At 51.0% G+C, this 22,933-nt stretch overlaps 3 protein-coding genes across 3 annotated transcripts; 1 reads left to right on the top strand and 2 right to left on the bottom strand.

The window, feature by feature from the left end:
* Positions 1-14,347: 14,347 nt before the first annotated feature.
* PG994_015296 (uncharacterized protein) lies at positions 14,348-14,833 on the bottom strand (the record flags this gene model as incomplete). Its single annotated transcript, XM_066866703.1, has 1 exon — positions 14,348-14,833. One exon carries the CDS (start codon positions 14,831-14,833, stop codon positions 14,348-14,350), a length of 486 nt encoding a protein of 161 aa, XP_066707617.1.
* Positions 14,834-15,579: 746 nt separating this feature from the next.
* On the top strand, positions 15,580-16,696 carry PG994_015295 (uncharacterized protein; the record flags this gene model as incomplete). Its single annotated transcript, XM_066866702.1, has 2 exons — positions 15,580-16,489; positions 16,671-16,696. The coding sequence occupies 2 exons, from the start codon at positions 15,580-15,582 to the stop codon at positions 16,694-16,696; spliced, it is 936 nt and encodes a 311-aa protein (XP_066707616.1).
* Positions 16,697-17,960: 1,264 nt separating this feature from the next.
* Positions 17,961-18,347, bottom strand: PG994_015294 (uncharacterized protein; the record flags this gene model as incomplete). Its single annotated transcript, XM_066866701.1, has 1 exon — positions 17,961-18,347. One exon carries the CDS (start codon positions 18,345-18,347, stop codon positions 17,961-17,963), a length of 387 nt encoding a protein of 128 aa, XP_066707615.1.
* Between the last annotated feature and the right edge of the window lie 4,586 nt (positions 18,348-22,933).

Here is a 22,933-nt window from a genome sequence, read left to right as displayed (position 1 = left end):
TAGGCAATGGGTATTCCTCTGCTGAGGTGGCCTTTGCGAGAGATTCGTAGGAATGGCCTGTCCCCGCGGCGGAGTTGAACGCTGGTGGGCAGAATACCAGATGCCTGTTGGTCGTTCCCAGTTCGAAATTCCTCACAGTCGGGATGTCCCTGGGGTGTTTGGAGGTTCTAGCTGCCAGTACATTTCCATTCTCGTCTTTGGGTGGACATATGGTTTCAGCCTTCTTTTGGCTAAAGTCGTAGCCTTTGAATGCGTCTACCCAAAAGACGGAAATCTTTCTTCGCTTGAAGCTGAAAAAGGGTTCGTCGATGGGAAGATACTCCGGGGTTCGCCATTCTGGCCCTCGTTCTTCACGACCAGTTCGCCATCTTTGTCTTTGGCTAGTGAGCCCCAGGGCTGGTACTCAAACGCATCTGGGCCGCAAAACAGTCGAGGCTTCTCTCCCGGTACTTGGGGGGAGTCCACGACGCCGCTGTTCAGAAACCTAGAAACGCGATCGATATGGGCTGTTGGCTGTGTTAGTATAATTGCTCATTTTGACGGCAATGAATTCGGGTCAAGTACCTCCAATCTCGGACCACCGCCCTTTATCCCTTGGGTGTATCACGAATTTCTTTGGTCCAAACCACTCCACGTCCGTTTTGAATCCGAAAAAGGCGTCGAAAGTGCCCATGATGTACGCGTCAGTAGGGGCGTCTTCGTATGCCTTCAAAATGGCGGCGTGCAACCCGCGGGCCTCGTGCAACCAAAGATTGAGAGTGTCCTTCTGCCCCAGACAGTCATCATGGAGTAGGAAGAGGTCCGTAATGGAGCCTGTATTCTCACCAACCCCATGGCTACCATCTCCTCGAGCTCTGAGACTAAGCTCGAAGTCGGATGCGTTACCGTGAGCTTGCAAGGGAAATGCGTTGGCGACAAGGACCAGGCCCAGCGCAGCCGACAGTGACTTGAGGAGAAGCATATTAGCGACGACTAGACAAGCAACCGGCTGAGGATGTGATGCTTGGGGCAAATCAGACAGACAGCAAAGGACTTGTCGGATTTTCAACCTGCAGGCCCCAGCATCTATAACGCCTCATGCCCTTTGGAAAGGAAGTGCCAGCATGATGACACCCTCACCGGGGCCCGGCTGCCCGCGAGTAAGCACAGAGGCCCAGAGGCCCAAGGCTCCAGCGTTGTGCCTCGTTTTGTGCATAAGTATAGAGGTAATTGCGCCGGCCCGCCTGTACAAGGGTCGACAAGCTAGACAGGGTAGTACTAGATCTCCACCCGGTCTGTGACGAGCCACGGGCCCGCAATCTGTGCCGCGCATAGTGGACACCACGCACATGGATGTTTACTAAAGTATGGCGCAAACCGCGGCCTCATGCATATTAGGAATAACCGGACAACCACGGACTAATTAGATCAAATGGTGCCGTAATATTGATTCCTTGCATTAGAGCTTACAACATCTACGAGTTGGTTCGAGGTCGTACTGGTATGACCATCTAACGAGAGGCTGTCTCTCTTCTCGCGCATTATCAATTTCAATCACTTTCGAGTTCATCTGAGAACCAACTTCTAAGTTCCTCCGAGAGTCCACTTTCGAGATCGTCAGGTGGCCAGACCAATATCATCTTGATTATAGTTCCGGCTCCATCTCGGGACTAGGCAGCCAGTTCAACTTTCATGCAGGACATCGTTCGGGGTCAAACTCCGGCTGGAGCCGACGAGCTCTGGTAATAAGTATCATCGACAATCTGCTGATCACGTCTCACTCGCAGTCCCATAGCACCAACCCCATAGCTTCCCGCCCCGTCGACAACATGGTGAAGTTCAGTACCCTTCTTTCCTCGGCGCTGGCTCTGAGCCTGGCAGACACCTACTTGGTTACCCCTGAGGGAACCGCGGCTCCAGGCGCCACGCAGAGCTGCAGTGCCTGGGTGCAAGACTCGTACAGCCTGACGTGCGAGGTTCCTTACCAAGGCCGTGGGTATTACGATGCAACAGTTCCAATCTTGGGTGAGTAACCCGAGCCAGGCCATATCCTCACGACAGCAGATGCTGACCTCGAAAACAGAATCCCAGCACCAAGCTCGGAGGTCGCTGCACCCTCATCCAGAACCTCTACTACTGCGTCGAGGTCAACTATGCCAAGACGACCCCTTCGCCCACAAGCCCGCCGGCCGCGACAGCCACCACGGGCCCCAGCGGGGTCGCCACCCCGTCACCCACGCAGGCCGGTATGGTGGCCGGCTGCAACAACTTCTACCAGGTGGGCGACGGCGACACTTGCGGCAACATCGCCTCCGCCCAGGGCGTCCCACTCGCCCAGTTCTACGCGTGGAACCCCGCCATAGGCAGCACTTGCGCCTCCCTGTGGTCCGGGTACTGGGTCTGCGTCGGCACCAGCTCGGCGGCGCCACCGCCCACCACCTTGGTCACGTCCACGACGACCAGCGCCGCTACCACGACCAGCGCCGCCGGCAACGGCATCGCCACCCCGACGCCGATGCAGGCTGGCATGGTCGGCAGCTGCGACGCCTTCCACCTCGTGGTCGGGGGCGACAGCTGCTACGACATCGCCGCGGGCGCCGGGGTCGCCCTGGCCGACTTCTACGCGTGGAACCCGGCGGTCGGCGACACGTGCGCCGCGCTCTGGGGTGGCTACTACGTGTGCACCGGCGTCCTTGGGGGCGGTGGAACCCCGACCACCACGCAGCAGCCGACTACTACCGCCAGCCCCGGAAACGGGGTCGTGACGCCGACGCCGATCCAGGCCGGCATGACCAAGAACTGCAAGGCGTTCCACGCGGTGGTGGGGGAGACTCGTGCTACGACATCGCGGCGGCGGCTGGGGTTTCCCTGGATGATTTTTACAAATGGAACCCTGCTGTCGGGACTAGCTGTGCGGGCCTTTGGGGTGGATACAATGTTTGTGTTGCTGTGTTGTAGTTTATAACTTTAGAGCTACAACGGAAGATAAGTTATAAGAATTGGGAGAAGACTGCTATGAATGTGATATGACGATATTTGAGAGTAACCTGCTCAAGGCGACCGATAAACTGAGACTTCCACTGTTCCTGTTGTCCCTCGGCTTCAAGCCATCGTCTCGTCGCCAGCTGCACCAAACTGTGCATTGCGAACGTCTCTCTATCCTCGTTTATAGAGATAAACGAGTAATCATGCAAAGCCGAAATATCGATCTCGAATTGATTATCCTTACTAGAACTCGACTTAGAGTCGTCATCGGTAGATTCTTCATCGCTACTCGAACTATCCAAAGTAGGGCTGTGTTGCTGTCGGTCTGAATCACTGATGGCACCTTTCTTATCTAAAGGTCGTAGGAGACTCTCAGGGATGCCTTGGCGATCGCAGAAGCTTATTAGCGAAAGTAGGTCGGCTGCCGATGGTCTGGTTTGACGGATGTGGTCGAATGAGATTTGCTATGTGATGATGATTGAGTTTTTCGCTTCTCGATCCCGCCGTAACTGCCCTCTTTCGTAATTAAGAAGACTCGCTTTATTCCGGTCGCTCTGTGTAAACTTCTCGAGGTATTGTCGCACGGAATAACGTGGAACTCTCTGCGAGATATAGGCTGTCGCTTGAACGATTGCTAACGGCATATATTCGAGCGTCTTGATGAGGGATTTAATAGCCTCGATATCTCCCTGCTTGTTTAGCTTTCCTAACTTTTTCTGCGCTAGGGTGATCGCCTCCACCTGATTTATAGGATCGACCGCGATGATATCACGTAATTCGGCCAGCTTAGCCGCCACATCTCTGCTTCTTGTCGTGATGAGGATAGATCTATGTTGGCAACTAGGAAGATATGAGACGAGCGGCTGACTCTGACCGTTTGAGCTGTCCTGTTGCCCGTCGCCATAATCGGCTAGGTTATTTAATAGAAAACTGGCTTTATCGACGTTATCGAGTATTAGAACCCATTTCCCACTCTTCTCTCCGCGTAGCCAGTTATACAGCAATTGGAAGATATTATTTTAGGATTCCTCTGTTCGGGTAGCTTGAGGTAGTCTGCAATGTCTCGGAAACTCTGCTCGTAACGGGCTGCGCTACTCGCGTGGACCTAAAAAACCCAGGTCTCGGGCGATCGGTCTCGGATTCGGTAGGCGTATTCGATGGCGAGTTGCGACTTGCCGACTCCGCCCAAGCCGACAAGTGCAGTTCACGAGGCTGGCTCGCTGCATAAGCGTTGGACCTGGTCGAGGATTGTGTCCCGTTGCACGTAGTCTTTGTCGCGATTGAAAGGAATGAGGGCTGTCGGCTTCGGTGGGGTTCCGGGTCGTTCTGGGTTGGGTTGGACCTAACGTTAGCGCTATTTGGCTCAAGGTTTGGCTATATAGCAACGTACCTGGAGCGGAGTAGTGATGATTATAGGTTACTGCCCAGGAATTTTAGAATTGAGCGATGGAAACTATATCTTAACCGACTTACAGTTCATCGCAATATTGCCCGAAGCATTACCCTGGAATACCTGACTGCTATCGGTTGCTGTTGCATTACCGAACTGTTGTTGGTTCGTGGCCGGTCGTTTCCGCACGGAATCCGATATGGTGCACCTAGTACGTGTCTAATGAGTGGACCAGTATGTAACTAGGTTTGGCTGGGGAGATTTCGACTTCGGTCGCGATTATCGTACAGAGTATTTCAAGTCCATCGAGAAGCGTTTTCGAAGATGGAATGGTTTCAATTGCTATTGTAGATTCTCGACAGCTTTCTGCTGACAATGGTCCTGTGCGGAGGAAATCACGTGTGCTTTATACCAACGAATCAGAGTGTCAGTATATTTTGCGGCTGAATATCATTTCATACGATCAGGGTACGAAGACAACCTCCTCGTCCGTGGTTACTACTATATTATATTTAACCGTTAAACGCCATAGATCCATTAAGCGTCACGGCGAGTATAATCGCTATTACTGGCCTTGCGACGCAGAGTACTAAAGCCGTTTACAAGGTCATCGATGGCTTGGTCGAGGCCCCGCAGACTATCGCTAACTCGAAGGCTCTTGTCGCAGGGACACAAAACTCATTGGACACCCTGACAGGCACATTAATAACAAGCCAAGATATACAAGCCCGGTTTGGTTCTGTTCTGCGATCGATTAACCTTGATCAGACGTTATCGTCTACCCAAGAGCTATGCGACAGATTCAATACGACAATTACGAAGTACACGAGCCATTCGACTGATTCGAGATTTAGTAGCCGTGATAGGTTCCTTGTGAACTTACACGAATCGCAGATCGCACAATTTAATAACCAATTAAGTAATTGTCAGAGAACCATCTCCTTGGTTATAGAGACGATCACATTATATGTTTTACACATTTTAATCAGAGCTGAGCCGTACTAATGAGGTTTACTGTTTACAGGATTGTCTCTCACAGCACCTCGAACGACGTTCAACATTTAAACGCACGCTTCCAAGCCCAAGAACAGGCTCTATCCACCTTGGCTACAGAACTATCAAAGAAGTCCACCACTCCAGAAGGAGATACCACTGTGCCAAACACTATAGGTGGTAACGAACAAGCCAGCCTCCAGCGGTTCGCGACCCTGCAAAAAGCGTGCGAAACTTCTCTGAAAGCCACTCAATCAGCGCGGACCGGCCAGAGCTTTGGAGACATGCAGATAGATCAGTCTCTTGCCATGCAAGGGATAGTGGGCGAAGCTCAAAACGGGGTGGACCAGTCATTCGGAAAGCTGTCGGCGCAAAACAACAGCAGGGCATTCCAAGGGCAAATGGATGCGGCTTCCTTCGCTCGCATGTTTGGATAACGTGGGATGGCTGCACAGGAAGGAAGAAGGTAGTAATAAACATAATTGCTCGGCTGCCTGCTTCGACGGCAGAGGTGTTGCGGAAGGAAGGGAAAGAAGAAAAGGAACTAGGGGAGTCATTTTGTCGGGGAACCCATCTTTTGGGAGAGCCCTGTGGCAGCAGCCACTGTGGCCGAACAGTCAAGTGACCATAGCGCTGCTAGGCACCTCTGCTTTAAATCTGACAGCCTGCTAGCTTGGAAAACTAAGAGCCCCATATTATAGACGCTATCCGCAGTTGCCTAGGAGAATTTTATGATGATTTCAATGAAGGATTCGAAGGCGATGCTAACAGACAGCAGTCGTCAAACATGCTGGAGTGAGCATGGCTCAACTACTTCTTGGCTATCTTGGAGAGGTGTGTTATCTGGATTCTGTATCTTGTGGTTGGTGATTATGGTCTAAAAGGAAAACACACAAGACCGAGTGGATGAAAGATATGTACGAGTGATCTCGACATGGGAAATCGTTCGTATTGTAGGAATAAGGAGTGGAATGCGTGCCGAAGACGCTGCTGACCGGATTTGTATCCAAAGCTCTATTTGCAGACGCTGACAGGGACGGTTGCATTGCGAAAGAGAGCATAAACTGTCAGCAGCTTCTGGCTCCAGATCTTGTCCGGCATAAGGGAATGCAAATATACTGTACTATATGCGAGTTATGAATGCACAAGGGAAGAGTAAGCGAAGCCAAAATTGGTTCGGTACTTGTGAGCTTGGAGGGGTACATGGTGTCAGCACATACCCCTGCAGAGTGGGTCCAGAACGGGAACTATAAAAGAGTAGAGAGAGGACGTAGGTTTCGCTAGTGACTGTAATCGCATACTGGCACGAGAAGAGAACCCGATACCCGCGGCTCTCGAATGGCATTGGAAATTCTCACGGCACAGTCGATGTCGGCGGAGTGTGAACGCCTATTTTCTGGGGCAGGACGTATGGTGACGCCCTGCAGGAACAGGTTAGATGCGCGCACGATTTCGATAAGCCAAGTGTTGCGAAGTTGGCTGGCGGCAGGGCTGATTGAGGAGCTTGACCCATTGTTCGTGCCGGCAACCGGAAAGATGGAGACTCGCGAGGGCAAGGACAGCTCGAGCGAGGATACTGGTAATGCCAGTGATTAGACCAGCGAGTAGTTGTGATGTCCAGAAGATAAATAGTTCTGGGCAACTCCACTCAACATCACATTCTCAGGATAGCGTTTTTATGTCCACTGTGTACATACACCCCATTCGACCCTAACGTGGATCAATTTACTACACTCCACGTCTTCAAATCCGTGGATCTACACTTCCACTCCATAAACCCCGTTCGTGTAATTGATTGAGTTGATCGGAACCCTGCCCCTCTCTCATCTAAACAACGGAACATGCACCTGGTTGGGATCGAGCAAAGCGGAAAGCGGATACAATTCCATCGAAATGGATGTATGCTGCAACCATTACAGCCACATGGAAAATCTGGTGACTTGCGCCGCAGATGTCGAAAAGCCGAGGTGCCCTGCTCGAAATGTGAGCTGGAAACATTTGATGGTTGCATGGCTTCAACACCGACCCTTGCATTCCTATTGGTTTCATATTACGCAAGTACCTGGAGGAGCGCTATCCTCCCGAGGACAAGAAGGGCAGCGGACGTGGCGACTGCCTTTGGGCTGTGATTATAAGGGTTTAGGCAGAGTATTACACTTGTGTCTTCAATCAACCATATCGCAGCTTGCGCACAGTGTTGCGATAAATTTCAGGTGCAGAAGAATCTGTTAACTATAGAAATAAATACTGAGTTAGACACTGGGGGAGGTTAATAAATGGGTAATATTGAACCAATATGGGGTGATGTGCGTAACATTGCTTCAACTACACTTCCACCTCATCCTCTTTCACAAGTCTTCCCAGTATGATACTCTGCACGAGCGTCTCGCTTGTGAGTACCCTGATTCCATGTAATGGGTAGTTGTTGTTTGTGCTGAGTCTGCTTTGTTCTGCACTGGCACCTTGGCCTGTGGTGTAGACGAAGTCGAACGCATGAGTGCTGCTCTCCATGTTTGTCCTGGCCTGTTCAAGACTCCTTGCGCCGACTACAGTTGCGCCTAACATCCGCAGGAGAAGTAAATATGGCGTATGGTTCTGCTCACTACCCTTCTCACGAGCAACGAAGATAAACATGTTCCGCAGAAACGCTGGCCTCTCTTCCAGGATTTGCGGAAGCGTTTTGCTACTGGCTTCGTAGATAGGTATGTTGCGAGAGCGTATTGCGCCACCAAGTATTCTGCTGGAGCCAGCACAAAGCACATATGAAGACCAGTCCACAACCTTTCCTCTAGAAATGCATATGGAGATCCACTTAGCAGACAGGCAAGGGAACCCTAATGCAAGGGCTTGCATATACTTGGCCTCGCGAGAGTGGCTGTCAGCAATCAGTGCCGTAAAGCTAGTAGCTTGGAAATCGGACTTTAATGCTAGGCTCCTTGCTTCAGTGGATGAAGATAGCTTCAGTGGCAGACCAAGACACGCAGGCTCAAACAATTCTTCGAAGCCAGTTACGAGTATCTTTCCACTCGCTTGTTGGATGAGGGACTTGGTGAACTGCTTTCGCGCTTCGCCCTGAGAGTTGAAGGATAGAGCAAAGACCATGCCCTTGAAGAGATCTGAAGACGCAGAAACGCCTCCGAGAGGACCTTTGGCAGGTTGAGCCGGCCTCAAACGGCGTGTTCGCTTGTTGGCTAGCTTGGGTATAGAGCTCTGCGGTGTCCTCGTGTCAGTGCTATTTCCCGTGCCGTCACCCATAGGCGGTAGGTTGCTATCCACCATGGCGATTGGGTCTTGATCCTCTGTCCATTGTTGTTCCCTATACGTTGATGTGGCTCTGACCGACTGGTCGGGGGGGCTCTGTCGTCTAGGTGTCTGCGGAGTGTCAGGAGAAGCTGTCCCAGAGATTCGCTCTTTGCTCTTTCTACTATCCTCAGTGCTAAGTAGTGAGACTGGAGTTGCTGTCTGCAAGTCTGTATAACTGTAAGGGTTTTGGGCATCGGTTTGCAGCGTCCGATCTTCGCCAGCTGATGGGCCAGCAGCATTTCAATCTTCGCTCTTGCTCAGGCCGCCCTGAACAATCCCAAACACCCCTTTCCCGTTGTCGTTGACCCCAATTTTGGCATAGGTTTGGTTTTGACGCTTACTCGTACAATTTTGTATTTTGGCCTTTGCACGATCTGCCAACAGTGCCTTAGTATACTTTTGACTTTTGGCAGTGGGCCGAGGAATGTGATGCGTCGCAACGATGCAGCGGCTCACTCCTGTCTGCGATTTACTAGGCGACGGTACCGGAAGGTGTTTACCCAATCTGAGTCTAAATCCGACCTTTCACTAAAGCAGCGGTTAGGAAGTTATCTGGAATTGCAGATGGTCCTGGTCAGTCCTTTTCGTTACGTACGCTCGTGCAAGAGGCATGGGGGAGTGACTCACACTAAATCAAACCGTGTCTTCCCTCCTTGTGACCACTTCCCGTTCACCATGTACTCTTTCCTGGCTTCATTTGTCGACTTCCCCTCTGGTGACAAGAAGGCCACCACACCCAAGACACGGTAACTATCACCGCATGGTCGGATAGCATGATAGTAACCAGAGCCAGGGAGAAAGCAGATTGTATCGCTCAGCTCATGCGACCCTGCGCTCAGGGTTGGAATAGTGCACAACGTGGCGATGGCCCCATTCCCCAAAACGTAGATCCTGTGCCCCAAATAGGCGGCTAAATCTTCGTGATATTGACTGTCGAGAATGCCGTTTAATTGAAGCGAAAACGACGACGCATTTGTTTCAGTTCGAAGGAGAGCAAGGAGGCTCTTAGCAACATTCTGTGGTTCTTCTATTGCGAGTATCAGAACCAGCCGTTGTTCTAGCCACCGCAGAGAGGCAAAGTCCAGCTCATTCCGAGTTATGCCCGACACAGGATGCATGAGATCTAGCTCGATTCTTCTCCACCGGTGCGCAAGCCACTGACTGACATCAGCATCGACCGGTGACGGTTCGTGCTCGAGCGAAGCCACGCAGCCTTCTATCAAATATCCGTTTACACTCATGTGCTTTCGGTCAGGAGAAATGGTGAGATCCGAATCGAACGATGCACCGGTCTCCAGGTCCAGAGCGTAGCTTGGATTCCACATGGCGCTGAAGTCGGGCACCCAAGACGGGATTTGGCCCGACTGTTCAGATGTTCCTGGGCCTTCCTGGCGTTTTGTGCAAAGCACGACAGGGGATCCCATGTTTTCCGAGATGTAGAGGGCAAACTGGTAAAATACCTCGTTGTTGTTCAGCCCATAGTCTGGTAAAAGGACGCTCGGAAGGTCCTGAAAGTAAGCCCACTTCCAAAAACTCAGCACCGCGTAGATGTGATCGCGTTTCAATTTGGACTGGCGGAACGAGGTGGCAAAGATCAGTTCGAATAACTTTTGTGCCGCCTCCCTCGGGGTCAGCGCGGGTCCATCACGTGCGTCATGGCTGAATTCCAGAATCTGTTTGAAGTTGTATGAGGGGTCAACATTTTGGAGCATTCTCCCGCTGCCAAAGACCGTCATGGCTAATTCGCAGAGAGAACGCATGTATGTATGGTGCCTTCCGGTCCATACGGTGCATCGATACTCACCCATGACCGCTTCTGGGAAAGTCCAGACCCGCCCGAACCATTTCCTCTTGGCCAATCTGAGAAGCCCTTCCCTGATCGAAGGATCGCTGAGTTGGACAAGAGAAGGTGTAAGGTTGGGAAGTGGGCGGGCCCGACCCTTAGGGAAGTGCGTGTCGGCAGCTTCAAAGACAGGTTGGAGCATTTTTTCTTCATAGTACTTCGTAAGACCGACCCAAGCCAGCACTTCTATGGCATCGCGGTAGATATTCGTCATACGAAGAATCTGCTCGTTCTTTTCGGCGGTGTCATCCTGGTTGATACTGATAGCGTCGATCCATATGTTACGCTTGGTCCACTGTTTGCAGTGGTATCGTAGCTCGTCCAACGCTGCGAGAAGCCTATTTGTAATGGTAAATGGCAACCCATTCAAGCTGATTTGAGTCTCGCTTTCCTTTCTACCCCAGACGTAGGAGAGTGCGATGAACTTGCTAGCCCGCTCCAGTGGGACGTGATGGATGGTGCAGACAACCGGACTGCCAAGTTTGCCTGGGGCGATCCTGAGTACCCGAATGTCATTTCCCTCCAGCGGGTTATAGGCGAATGCTGCCCGACCGACGCTGGTGATATCGGTCAAACCAGGGTCGTTGAAACTAGCGGCTGGCTCTGCGCCGCGAATTGGGCCTATACTGGTGTTTTGCTCATCGAGTGCCGGTGTATCGAGGGGTCGTTCGGTTGAGGCCAGTCGTCTAACCATGGTCGCAATGGTCAAACGAATTGCGTCCTTAAAGATGCCAAGTGTTTGTTTTGAGTTGTCAAGTCTGGGGATCTAGTTTCTGGAACGGAGTCAGCTTATAATTCGGTCCTACGCTTTCTGACCTGACCTGACGCACCTTTTTTTTTCTCTCCCGGGTAGACGGTTGTCAGCGTAAGCAGCTCCCGCCCCCCCCCCCCCCACAAGCACAACAGCGTTAGCTTGCTTGGCATGATGCAACAAACCCCGGTCAAACGTCCCAGACTACAGATATATGCTGACGTGCATTTGAGAGCTGAGCTCAGGCTAAACAGAAATTCTTCTCTAACTTCGACAGAAGAAGAAGGCGCAAGTTATGAAAGCATGGGATGATTTTGCTCTAGGAGATGAAGTAATGGTCGAGCCGCAAATAGGCAACCTTGAAATGCCCACTCGGTGATGCTAAACAGAAAACATTGGCCGGCAAACTGGATCCAGAAGGGAAATGCCAAACAGTGGAGAGAGGACGCAGGATTCGCTAGCGACAGTACGGTTATCGAAAGAGCTGTACTAGGTCTGGAGTACAATAACAGGATCAGTAGATTAGCAAGAGACCTGTATTTTATTTTTTGTTCAATTAGTTGTTATTCCATTACATACTCAGAGGGGAGTTAGATGAAGAGGCGGCGGACGTCCAACGCGATAATGGAGGATTGTGTAGAGATGGAGATCGTGGTGGACGCGCCAAATTCTATCGCGACGTCGGTCAAACAAACGAAGCGGGCGAAGCCCAGTGCCAAAGCACGAGATGCGCTACTCTCAAATGAAAGCCACAATGGAACAGAGACAAGTTCGAACGGCAATGGAACCATCGGACCGGAAATGTTGCAGCGCATCTACGAGCTGGTGGCCAACTCCCGTAACGAGATCCATGATTCCCGCATCGAGATCCGAGACCTGAAAGAGATCATCGACAACTAGCAGGCAATCATCCAGTGGCCCACCGCTAAGCTTCAAACCGTCACCCAGCAATTGGAAGTACCCAGGAACGGCGCGGCCCTTACCGGCAGCGCCCAGACGAGCCCACAGGCCGCCCCGCGCTTTAAAGACCGCCAAGATTACTCGTTTAGCGTTATTCACAATAATTACAAGCTGTCTATACTCATTTACGCTACCCGAACCAGAAGATTGGCTCTTGATTATCGACAGAAAATCATAAGCTGGTCAACGCGATTCTGCCCGAATCTGCAATACGATTGTTCGTCCGAAATAGCAGGCCTTACCTCTACTACGGCACCCATTCGGAAGACGGACCTGATGGGTTTCAAAGGTGGGTGCATGGAATGTCTGGCTAACAAAATGGAGCTTGTCCCCCTCGGCTACGTCGCCCACGTCGTCGATTGGAACCAAAGCCGTAGACCGGAGCTTGAATACTTGCTCCCCCATTCCCTCCGCCGCCGTCTCCTCCTCGATACTGACCGAAGGCGGACGCAAAATCCCCTTGGTCTGCTCCGCCACGATCTGCTCCGCCGTGCGCTCTACAGGGGTGTAGAATGGGCAAGTTGCGGTAGGCAGATGTAGGCCTCAGGATGTAGAGCTGCTGATGGATGTCAACATCGCCAGCGACGCGCCAATACTAGCATATGTCAACCGGAGTAATCTAAATAAAATGCGCAAGAAACGCTTACGCATGACGCGTGGGCGCAATGGGCCAGATAACGGCCCAGTGCACCGGCTGCAGAAGATACGCGCCAACCGCCTGGTACCGAGCAATGTTAACGAGGACCAATACTTCCTCGCTGTTATGATCGCCATTGCTCAAAACTCGGTCTATGCCGATAATCTAGAGGGGATTAATTTCTCGCCGAAAGATGTCAGAGTTCGTTTGATGACAACTTCTAAGAACAATGATGCTTTTATTGTCTACACGGCGACAGTTCCAGCTGCGTCTTTGATGATGTTCCATAAACCACACAAGGCGCCAGTGGGCGATGCGCAAATACTGGTTGACTACATCCGCGTACCTATATGGCCTGTTATGGGCCTTAAGGAGCGGCTTGGGCAGGTTCTCGGACGAGAAGTGGTTGGCCACTTTGAGAAGGATAATATGGAGACGTTCGATTCCCAAGGCCGCATTGCTAAAGCATAGACTCAAGGTCTTGACTGCTTAACCCAACACGAGCTTCTCCGAGTGCTAAGAGCCGTACTTCAGGATATTGCCATAGTCTATATAATAAACATTGTCAAATAAATATGAGGCGCCAACATTCGGGTTGCTCGGTGAGCTTCCAATGTTGTACAACGGCTCTCTATGACTAAGTTGGTGGACTTATCCGTTCCTATACCCGTGATCTGCATATGCAACAATTACAGATGCGGTACCTGTATTTCGAAAGATATAACACTACTTAAACAACAGCCGTCATTTGATACGGCATGAGAAGCATGGCCATAGATGTGCACTTGGTCTCCCCAATCAGCATGGGAACTTGGTTGGATCTCTTATGTGAGTCAGGCTACCAAATGAGCCATGAATACAACTGCGCTTGAACGACTAAGCCTAGACTCCGTGAGCGAAGCCATAACGTCCATTTTAGCACGTACTGCCCACGATCTCCTCTCCCACATAACATCGTCGGATGCAGTTGGGATTCATCAAGCCTCCAGGTGTTGTCGAGAATGGACTGGAGGCGTCTCCGATAGTTCAGTGGAAAGCGAGGCATTTTTGCTTCAGCGTTTCATTTCTCATCTGGTGAAGGCCTCCAACACCAATCCGCTTACATTGCTGGCTACCTTGGAGCATTTACACCGCTTGAAAGGCAAGCTCAGGTTGGCGACACGCAAGTTCAAATGTACAACGTACCGTATCTTCCCAGCTTCGCTGATAGTAGCGAACAAGTATCTATACGATTGGTCGCCGAAGAACAAGAAGTGGGCCAGATACACATCTATCCTCCTATACATGTGGTCTTGGGATCAGAGAAAAATGTTAGATGACGATGACGATAAACCTGCTTGCGGTATGCACCAACCAGATTCTACTCTCAATAGCACAACTCAGAACCAGATTCTTTCTCGGCATCTATGTGCATCCAAATGGCAAAACGACCCTTGCCATCTGCTCCTTCTATGACGAGATGACTTTCAAAGGATGTACTGTCATCACCATCAAGTAGCCAGTGTGTTAGGGCACCAGTGCCTTACTTGTATTCGACTCGGCCAAGTAGACAAGTTCGCCGCCACGGAAATCGAATATTGTATTGGTGCGGAACTCCTCTGGTAACAGCCCATTCTTTGCCGACTCAAATAGATCACTGTGGCCCTGTGCACAGTTTTCCTTACTCATAATGTTTATAACCCGCTCTCCAGATCGAGCACCCTTGAGGATATTGATAACATAAGCCCCTTGAACATTGGCTTCGAGAATCTGGACGATCCTGGGCAGTAGTTTATGTTCCCAGAATTTGGAAAACGTAGTGTCGTTGTTCGGAGTGGGTTGGGACCGGGCATCGTGAGATCTGTGTCCTTTTGCTGTGACTAGTCCACCATAATATCCTGTCTGCAATTTGTCCTTAGCAGAGATTGCTGGTTTCGACGGAGAGGCAGCTGCGACAATTGCCTTGTCTTTTGCAAGCCAAGCTTCCTGTTCGCCAATACCTTCTTGGGCCATCTTTGACTTTCAAAATCTGAGGAGAGAGGGTGCCAGGGGAGATTGAGATTTTGAGGGGGCCCCCCTGGTGGGCAGGAAGGGCGCGGCTGTAGGTAGCGCGTAACCTGTGTGCTGACACATCAGACCTCGTAGTGCTCTCCAATAATTCATTAGTTCTTCTAGTTCGCACCTACTCGTGCATATGTTTCGGATCATGCCAGCTGAAGCTACTTCTAGCGTTATGAATTTCATACCGCAAGATACAACGAGGGACAGAGATTATCCGGCTCGCTGACGCCTTCTTCGTCCGGGGCTTCGACACCATCCGTAGCGAGAAACGGGCTTGCACCTGTACCTGCCAATGTGACTTAAGAGAGTACAGATAGAAGAGCTGTAATAACGCCGACCGCGTGAGACCAAGCGCGTAATTTCTGGCTCTACACTATGTGAGATCTAGAACAGGGCCTGCACCGCTTCTAACGCTGCTTCCAAGCAGCCATAGATGCTCATCTTCTTTTAGGTGTCTGGTCTGGTTCCATATATCATGCTGACTCTAGTTCAAGTGTGCCAGCTTAGGGAAAGGGTTACGAGCCGGTTCGGCGCCAAGGGCGGCTGGCAAAAGTCCCGAGCTGGATCACCTGATACCGATGCTTTATTATATAAGGACGACTTCAGTACATCTTTTAATTTGTCGAAAGCAGTCCACAATTGAATTTTCATCACTTGAAGCTTTCTCGAATATGTCTGGCTCAATGACATCCGGCATCATGACTGTGAGTAAAAACTTTGAGAAACTGTACAAGACGGAGCTCGATGGGATGCAGTATGAGTTTACCAATAAGCAAGACGCGATCGCCCAGCAAATCTCGCAATTCTGGGCGCATAGTCAGGCGACGGGAGACGTCAAGGCCTACCTGGAAGGTGATGAGGGTCATGACTACGCCAAGATCGACAAATGGGTGCAGGCTCGCACTCCGTTTACAGATCCGCCTAACGAAAAGCTGGCAGAAAACGATGAGGTTTACATCATTGGCAATCGAGCATCCTTTGACGTCGCACAGTACGATAAGGCTTCATCTGCCGGCATGTCCATGATCCATCTACTCGCTCTTCCTAGGAAGCGCGTTTACAACGGTGTCTCCTTGAATAAGGAGAATGTCTATCTGATAGACAACATGATCGATCTCTTCAAGTCGAATTGGAAGAAAGCGGAATTTCGGAATAAGGTGTTAGCTCACCAAAGAGAGGCCATCGATAATGCCAAGGGCAGCAAGGACGACGAAGGCTATAGGCTTGCATTGAAGCACTACGAAGAGTTGGAGAGCAGCATACATCAGCTCCAGGCCGAAGACTTCAAATTCGGCTTGCACCTCTTCCCAGATCAAAGCATCCCCCACCTGCACCTGCACATCATTGCAGCAACCAAGAGTATGCGCAAATACAGCACGTCGCACCATGACCAGAAGACAAAAGATGCTCTGGAGGTACGGGATATGATAAGGAATGGCAAGGTCCAAGTTCCGACGCACGATACGACTACAACCGTGACGGAGGCCGCAGACTGTACGACAGAAATCACCATCTGCGAGTGTAGTGACGGATGTATGGTCATTGCCGAAAATGGCAGGTTCGAGAAGCCTGACAATCTTGAAATTTGCATGGAGGAATACAGCAAAAGTCACACATGGTTCATCAGATTGGGAGATACTACGGTCAAAATGGTCTCAATCTTTGCACAAGACGTCATGGGCCAAGAGGTGCTCGAGATGCTGAGGGAAGACCACCTAGACAAGGCAAGACCCTACAATTACACTCAGTTGGTGGCGTTCCAAGCTGCCGAGCTACTTGCCCGCATCAGGGCAGCAAAAGCTCAGCCAGAGCTAGAGGATTGGCAGTCTGACCTGGACGCGACGCTTCTTGAGTTTGCCCGCATACAGGTGACTGGGGCAATCTACGAGACGGAGTGACAGGAGAAGCTGTTCGTGGAAGTGATGGCGACGAGGAAGCAGAAACTCGGGCCGGATCATCCAGACACGCTGACCAGCATGAATAACCTTGCTTATACGTGCGAGGGCCAAGGCCGGCTACCTGAAGCTCTTGCTTTGATGCAGGAATGTGTGCGGGCTAGGCGAGATGTCTTGGGTGCTCAACATCCCCATTACATGCTTGGGAGCTGAAGCAAACCGGCGCAGATGCTGGTTGAGTATTAAATGGTCGATCGTGTAAGGATTGTGCATTTTGGGGTAACGATGGCGGTCGTGGTCTCAAAGAAAATTATAAGACTAAATTAATAAAGGATGCGACGATCACGAGATAGGAACTCGCGCATACTGTGATAATAGAAGATGAAATGAGCGTCGAAGCTGGCGATGGCCGGATTCATGTCAAAGGTTCTTTTTGCAGACGCTTACATTGACGATTGCATTGGACGACACCAAGAAGGACAGCACCAGGGCCAGCAGCTGGGATTACGCCATCGTGGCCACGGCCCGTTTCGACCTCGGAGACGGCAAGGTCCCAGCCCCCTATTTCAAGCCGACGCCGTTCTGCAAGGACAGCAGCAAGCCGTACTACGTGTGATACACGGACGACAAGCGCCAGAGCCTGCTCAACCTGGCGGCCCACGCCGCCAACGAGGCCCAACACATTATACATACAGTACCTGTGCCACCCCTGTCCTCCACTCAACTTGCTTCTGTCTCATCTTTCTATCCAAATTGAAGTCTGCGGGAGAAGTCCCCTGAAACATCGATTCGCACTTGGTCTTCGGCATCCAGTATAGCATTTGAGCTAATGTATGGCTCTTGAGCATTTGAAATAGACACTCGAGGGGTCCCTGTCGTGAGCATGTGTAGCGGTATTTCAGCACTTGTGAGGTGAGAGGCTTATCCTCGTCAAGACACGCCGAAGAGAAGCAGGACCGAAATCCATTTTCCCAATATGGGTTCTGGAACCATATCAGTAGCTGCCAGCAGGACTGGGCTGAACAGGACTGGGCTGAGCAGGCGCAGCAGAACTGGCAGTAATGGTCGGATTGCGGGAACCGTGCTTTCCAATGCCGAGTATAGACAAAGATAGCCAAGAAAGGTTGATATGATACTTACAGAGTTGCCGTGCCGATCACCAGGTTGAGAGCTACTTGATACTTCTATAGTTGCTCGGACATCGATTTGACCTGGTTCTGTCTGACGAAGCCCAGGGTCAGCCGATCTCGTGTTGACATGCTGCCCTCATTGGAGTGTCTAGTCCATCGTTGTAGGTCATCCCTAAACTGGGTACAGGACTTAGTACAAGCATCGATGGCGCTTTTCGATTGTTCGAGGATAGCTGCTCCTAGCGCTTCCCATTGCGGCGGGCTGATTGAATCGAGTGACTGGAGAGCTGCCTCGACAGAGCGAACATCCTCGTGGAGGGTTTTCAGGGTGGATGGAGCGTCAGAGATCTTCCAGAGGTCTTCAACTAGAAGCCGTGTCCAATGTAGCGCGGGGGTAAGAATGCCGGCCAGACCAAGCGCAAGACTCACGGGATCAGCCATGGTGTTCGGAATGAAGGAAGAGAAGTCCGCACTTTCTTCGCAGTACGATACTGAACGGTGTGTGCGGGTGGGATCGGAATGGCTTATGTCTCATTGGCGTAAGTGTAGAGAAGCCGTCTTATGTCACGTGCAGACGCAGCCTGCCTGAGAGGCCTCCTACGTGGTTTACTGCAGGCCAGCTGAGCCAATCCCATTTTTTCTCTTCTGCAGTTTATTTTCTACATTCCACTACGTCGAGTTATACCGCGATCGAATCTTCAAAATGGCAGAGCGGATATCAGTCGCCTTTAAAGGGATAAACCATGGGTTTCAAGTGGGTACGAACAGCGGGTCTCTGCAAGTGCACCTCCCCCAGGTAAGTTAAGCCTCAGCGGCTTCCTCTGTAGTACCACGACACAGGCTAAATAGAACCTTAACAGAACGACCAGAAATACCGCCGACACCCTCTTCCAACATCCCCTTCCGCCGCGATACCGATTTCGTCAACCGCAAGACACTCTTCGACCCCTTACTACAGGCATGCTCAAGCCCAGCCTCCCGCACTGCCCTTGTGGGGCTCGGCGGGGTCGGCAAGTCACAGCTGGCAATCGAGTGCTGCTATCAGACCAGGGAGGCCGCGTCGTCGCAGAAGAACGAAGACATATGGGTATTCTGGGTCCATGCTGGGACCCGCGCCCGTATAGAGGAGGATTTTAGAAAGATAGCCGATGATGTTAAGATCCCCGGTCGAAATCAGCCGAACGCAGACATCCCTCAGCTCGTGGAACAGTGGCTTCGCAACGACAGGAATGGACGATGGCTTCTGGTTCTGGACAACGCCGACCACCCTGACGTCCTCTTCGAGAACGAACAGAGCACCGCTTACTCGGACGCAGCGAACGAACGCACGCGGAGGGCTCTGTGGACCTACTTGCCACAGGCTTCAAACGGGTCAATTCTGATCACAACACGAAACAAGAGGGTCGCCTTCAAGCTGACAGGAGACCACAAAAGCATCATCGAGGTACACCCGATGGATAAAGACGATGCACTGGTACTGCTCGCCACGAAGGCTGGCGATCAGCCAGACATGGATTCTGGTCCTGCGCTAGTGGAAGCACTGGAATATATGCCTCTAGCGATTAGCCAAGCAGGAGCGTATATCCAGCAGCGAGCCCCGCGAACTTCAATCCGAAGATATTTAGATGAATTTCGAAAAAGCGAACGGAAGAAGACTAGTCTCTTAAACCACGACTCAGACGACCTCCGACGAGATCCGAACGCATCGAACTCTGTCATTGTTACGTGACAGATCTGTTTCGATGCTGTTCGATCGGACAGGCGGTCAGCGGCTGATCTACTTTCTCTCATAAGCTTCTTTAATCGTCAGGGCATCTTAGAGTCGTGGCTACGACCGCTTAACGACGGATCGAGTCAAGATACGAGCGAAAACAGCGATGCTTCTAACCAAAGCGATTCCTCTAATATATCTTCTAGAGATATATTTAAAGAGGATTTAGCAACACTTCGAAACTACTCTTTAGTTTCTACGAACAAAGATGGTGACGTCCTTGAGATACATGGTCTCGTGCAGTTGTCGACAAGAAGATAGCTCGATACGGAGGAGGAAACAGAAAGGTTTAAGGAACAGTTCCTCAGGCGGATGGCATAGGAAGTGCCGACTGGTGCCTATAAAAATTGGGAAGTCTGCCAAAAGCTGTTTCCGCACGCTGAAAGCGCTTTGAACTACCGTCCATACAGCCTAACATTGTTAGAAGATTGGGCTTTAATCCTGTACAATGCAGGCTAGTATGCACAGGCGCAAGGGAGGTATTCTATAGCTGAAAGGATAGCCAAGAAGTCGCGGGTTACAAGGGAAGAGATATTTGGAAAAGATCATGAATTGACGTTGGATAGTGTTTCGATACTCGGTGGAGTCTTGAGAGATAAAGGTCAATGGGAGGCGGCGGAGAAGCTGGAGGTGGAAGTGATGGAGACTCGCAAGCAGAAACTCGGGCCAGATTATCCTTCCACGCTGACCAGCATAGCCAACCTGGCGTCGACGTACAGGAACCAAGGCCGATGGGAGGCAGCGGAGAAGCTGTTTATGGAAGTAATAGAGACTCGCAAGCAGAAACTCGGGCCGGATCATCCTTCCACGCTGACCAGCATGGCCAACCTGGCGTCGACGTACAGGAACCAAGGCCGATGGGAGGCAGCGGAGAAGCTGGAGGTGGAAGTGATGGAGACGAGCAAGCAGAAACTCGGGCCGGATCATCCAGACACGCTGACCAGCATGGCTAACCTGGCGTCGACGTTTTGGAACCAAGGCCGATGGGAGGCAGCGGAGAAGCTGTTTATAGAAGTGATGGAGACTCGCAAGCAGAAACTCGGGCCGGATCATCCTTCCACGCTGACCAGCATGAATAACCTTGCTTTCACACTCAAAGCACTAGGTCGACATGATGAAGCCATCTCTATTGAGTATGAAATCAGATTCCAATGTAGCCTCTTTCAACGCACCCCAGCCTGAATCGCAGTGTATACCAGCTATGTATATCGATCATGAGCGGCTGTTTCCACCTTTACGTTATACTCTTCAGAGGTCACGCACACCGCCGCATACGGCCTACCCTAACCTTCATCCTCTCTTGGACGACATGAAGTTGTCGCCTCTGTTGCCTCACGGGACAGATACCCTACGCCCGCCCCAGCACGGCCGAGGCCTACATGGCCACAACGGTGCCGTGCACACTTCTATCTATTACGCACTTCATCGACGCTATCAATGAGGAGAGCTAACCCGGAGGAAGCCTTTTATCCGTCTGTGAACTACGACTACATGTAGGGTATGGAAGTCCCTTATCCTACTGGAGCCCGTTAGTTCTTTTCTGGGGCAAGGATGGAGGCTATAAAGTCTAGTGTCAGAACTAAGAATTGTGAGAGGGGTGAAGGAGTGTATTGTCTAAATGCCTTGGCCTTCCACCACTGAAGCCTGGTTGCAGGCTAGGTCTTTATAGACCTAGTCAGAAGTGGACAGAGTGTCTATAGAATAATCTAGATACATCTGGAGTCTGGTAGACTTGCAGAGAAGGGAGGAGAGGTATCTCCCAACAAGAATAGAGTGGAATGGGAGGTTTGGTAGGACGAAGCATGTTTTATATAATAACGACGTAAATTTCTTAGGGAAACCCAGCTTCCTAGTTTACATCTCCACCGCATTCAACAACCTTACAACCAATGTGAACGACATAGATCGACAGGGCCCTCAAATGGACCCAGCCTTAGCTTGTACAAAGGCGGCTCTTCTTAAGAGGGACAACATATTCTGTACCTGCTCACTGTTTTGAAAGGCTAGATGCCCATCTAAGCCCATATGCCAGCTACACCACCCATGATATCTATCATTCCCATCGTATCAGCAAGTACCTGCTCTATGGTTAGGGAGCTCTGAGAATCGACCAGATGAGGTGGATGGCCGAGACATACCAAGCCTGCACAAAGGACGATACCTAGACAAATTACCATCACTTAGCAAATACCAGCGAGGTGGACGTACCCTGCCGCATCCAGTGGAAGAGACCAGTTCCAGGCCAAGAAGATGGTTCGAATAGAGGATGCTGCCCAAATCACTATAAGCAGTTTCACGATACGTGAGATGCGTTCTTTAGCTCGTCCAGTTAACCGTGGCTCGAGGCTCAGGAATAGAACCATCCCCCAGATGACGATAGTAAAGTAAACTGTGATAAAAGCAAGGTGTACAAGGGATTCGTCAACATGACGGTAGGCGTCGTTTGTCTCAAAAACTGGCCGAAGTCTGTTCTATATAAACCATGCAAATTAAGCGGCTGCCCCCGGGATGGCCAACAGGATAGCAAGAAGCATAATCATCTCAGTAAGGCAGCCTAAGAAATACAAGAAATATAAGGCCTGAAAAAGGAATTGAGAAACGAGCGCCATCTGGACGTTATACGCGGAGGCCGACGATAGCTGAAAAGACTGGTTGCATAGCTTTGCGTACTGGATGCGGAAACCCGGGGGAAACGCTTCAGCTATGTTTTAGAGCTCGATTACTGGTTAGTACAGCCACAGAATGCTGAGTTTTGTGTATATCTGTCAATATCTATTAAAGAGGACGTTTTAGTAACCACACTTTTGGAGGAAACCCTTGCTCATCACAATCCAGCGCTGAACTGCATATACGGAAGACCTTATTAGTTTCGCTTGACGCTTGGCTTTGAGGGTATCTGTTTGCGCATGGGGCTCCGAGTATTGCATCTGGCTCGTTGTCTAGGAAACCTCGCGTCTGAACTAGCCTCATGTCCCGCTGCAGCCAATTCGATGCTTGGGGCTTCCCACCGAGAACGTAGCTTATCTGAGTCAATCAATTCCGCAACTGGCTTCGGCCTTACATCCTGGTTTTACGAGAGCCAGGTCAGCAGAAAGGGTCCCGACTAGGAACTGGATCGGGTTCTGCATTGGGCTGTTATTCCTCTCAGCATATGGACTGGCCCAGGCACGCTTCCGCCCCAAATCAGGAACTGGCCCCAGCTTCGCTGCTGACCCAGATAGGATTGCTAAGGCAGCCGGTCGATGTCTTCTACGGT

This window comes from Apiospora phragmitis (genome assembly GCF_038363925.1).
Source record: "Apiospora phragmitis strain CBS 135458 chromosome Unknown utg000016l:1.0-887042.0:1.0-888152.0, whole genome shotgun sequence".
Classification (NCBI taxonomy): domain Eukaryota; kingdom Fungi; phylum Ascomycota; class Sordariomycetes; order Amphisphaeriales; family Apiosporaceae; genus Apiospora; species Apiospora phragmitis.
This window is presented reverse-complemented; position numbering and strand designations above follow the sequence as displayed.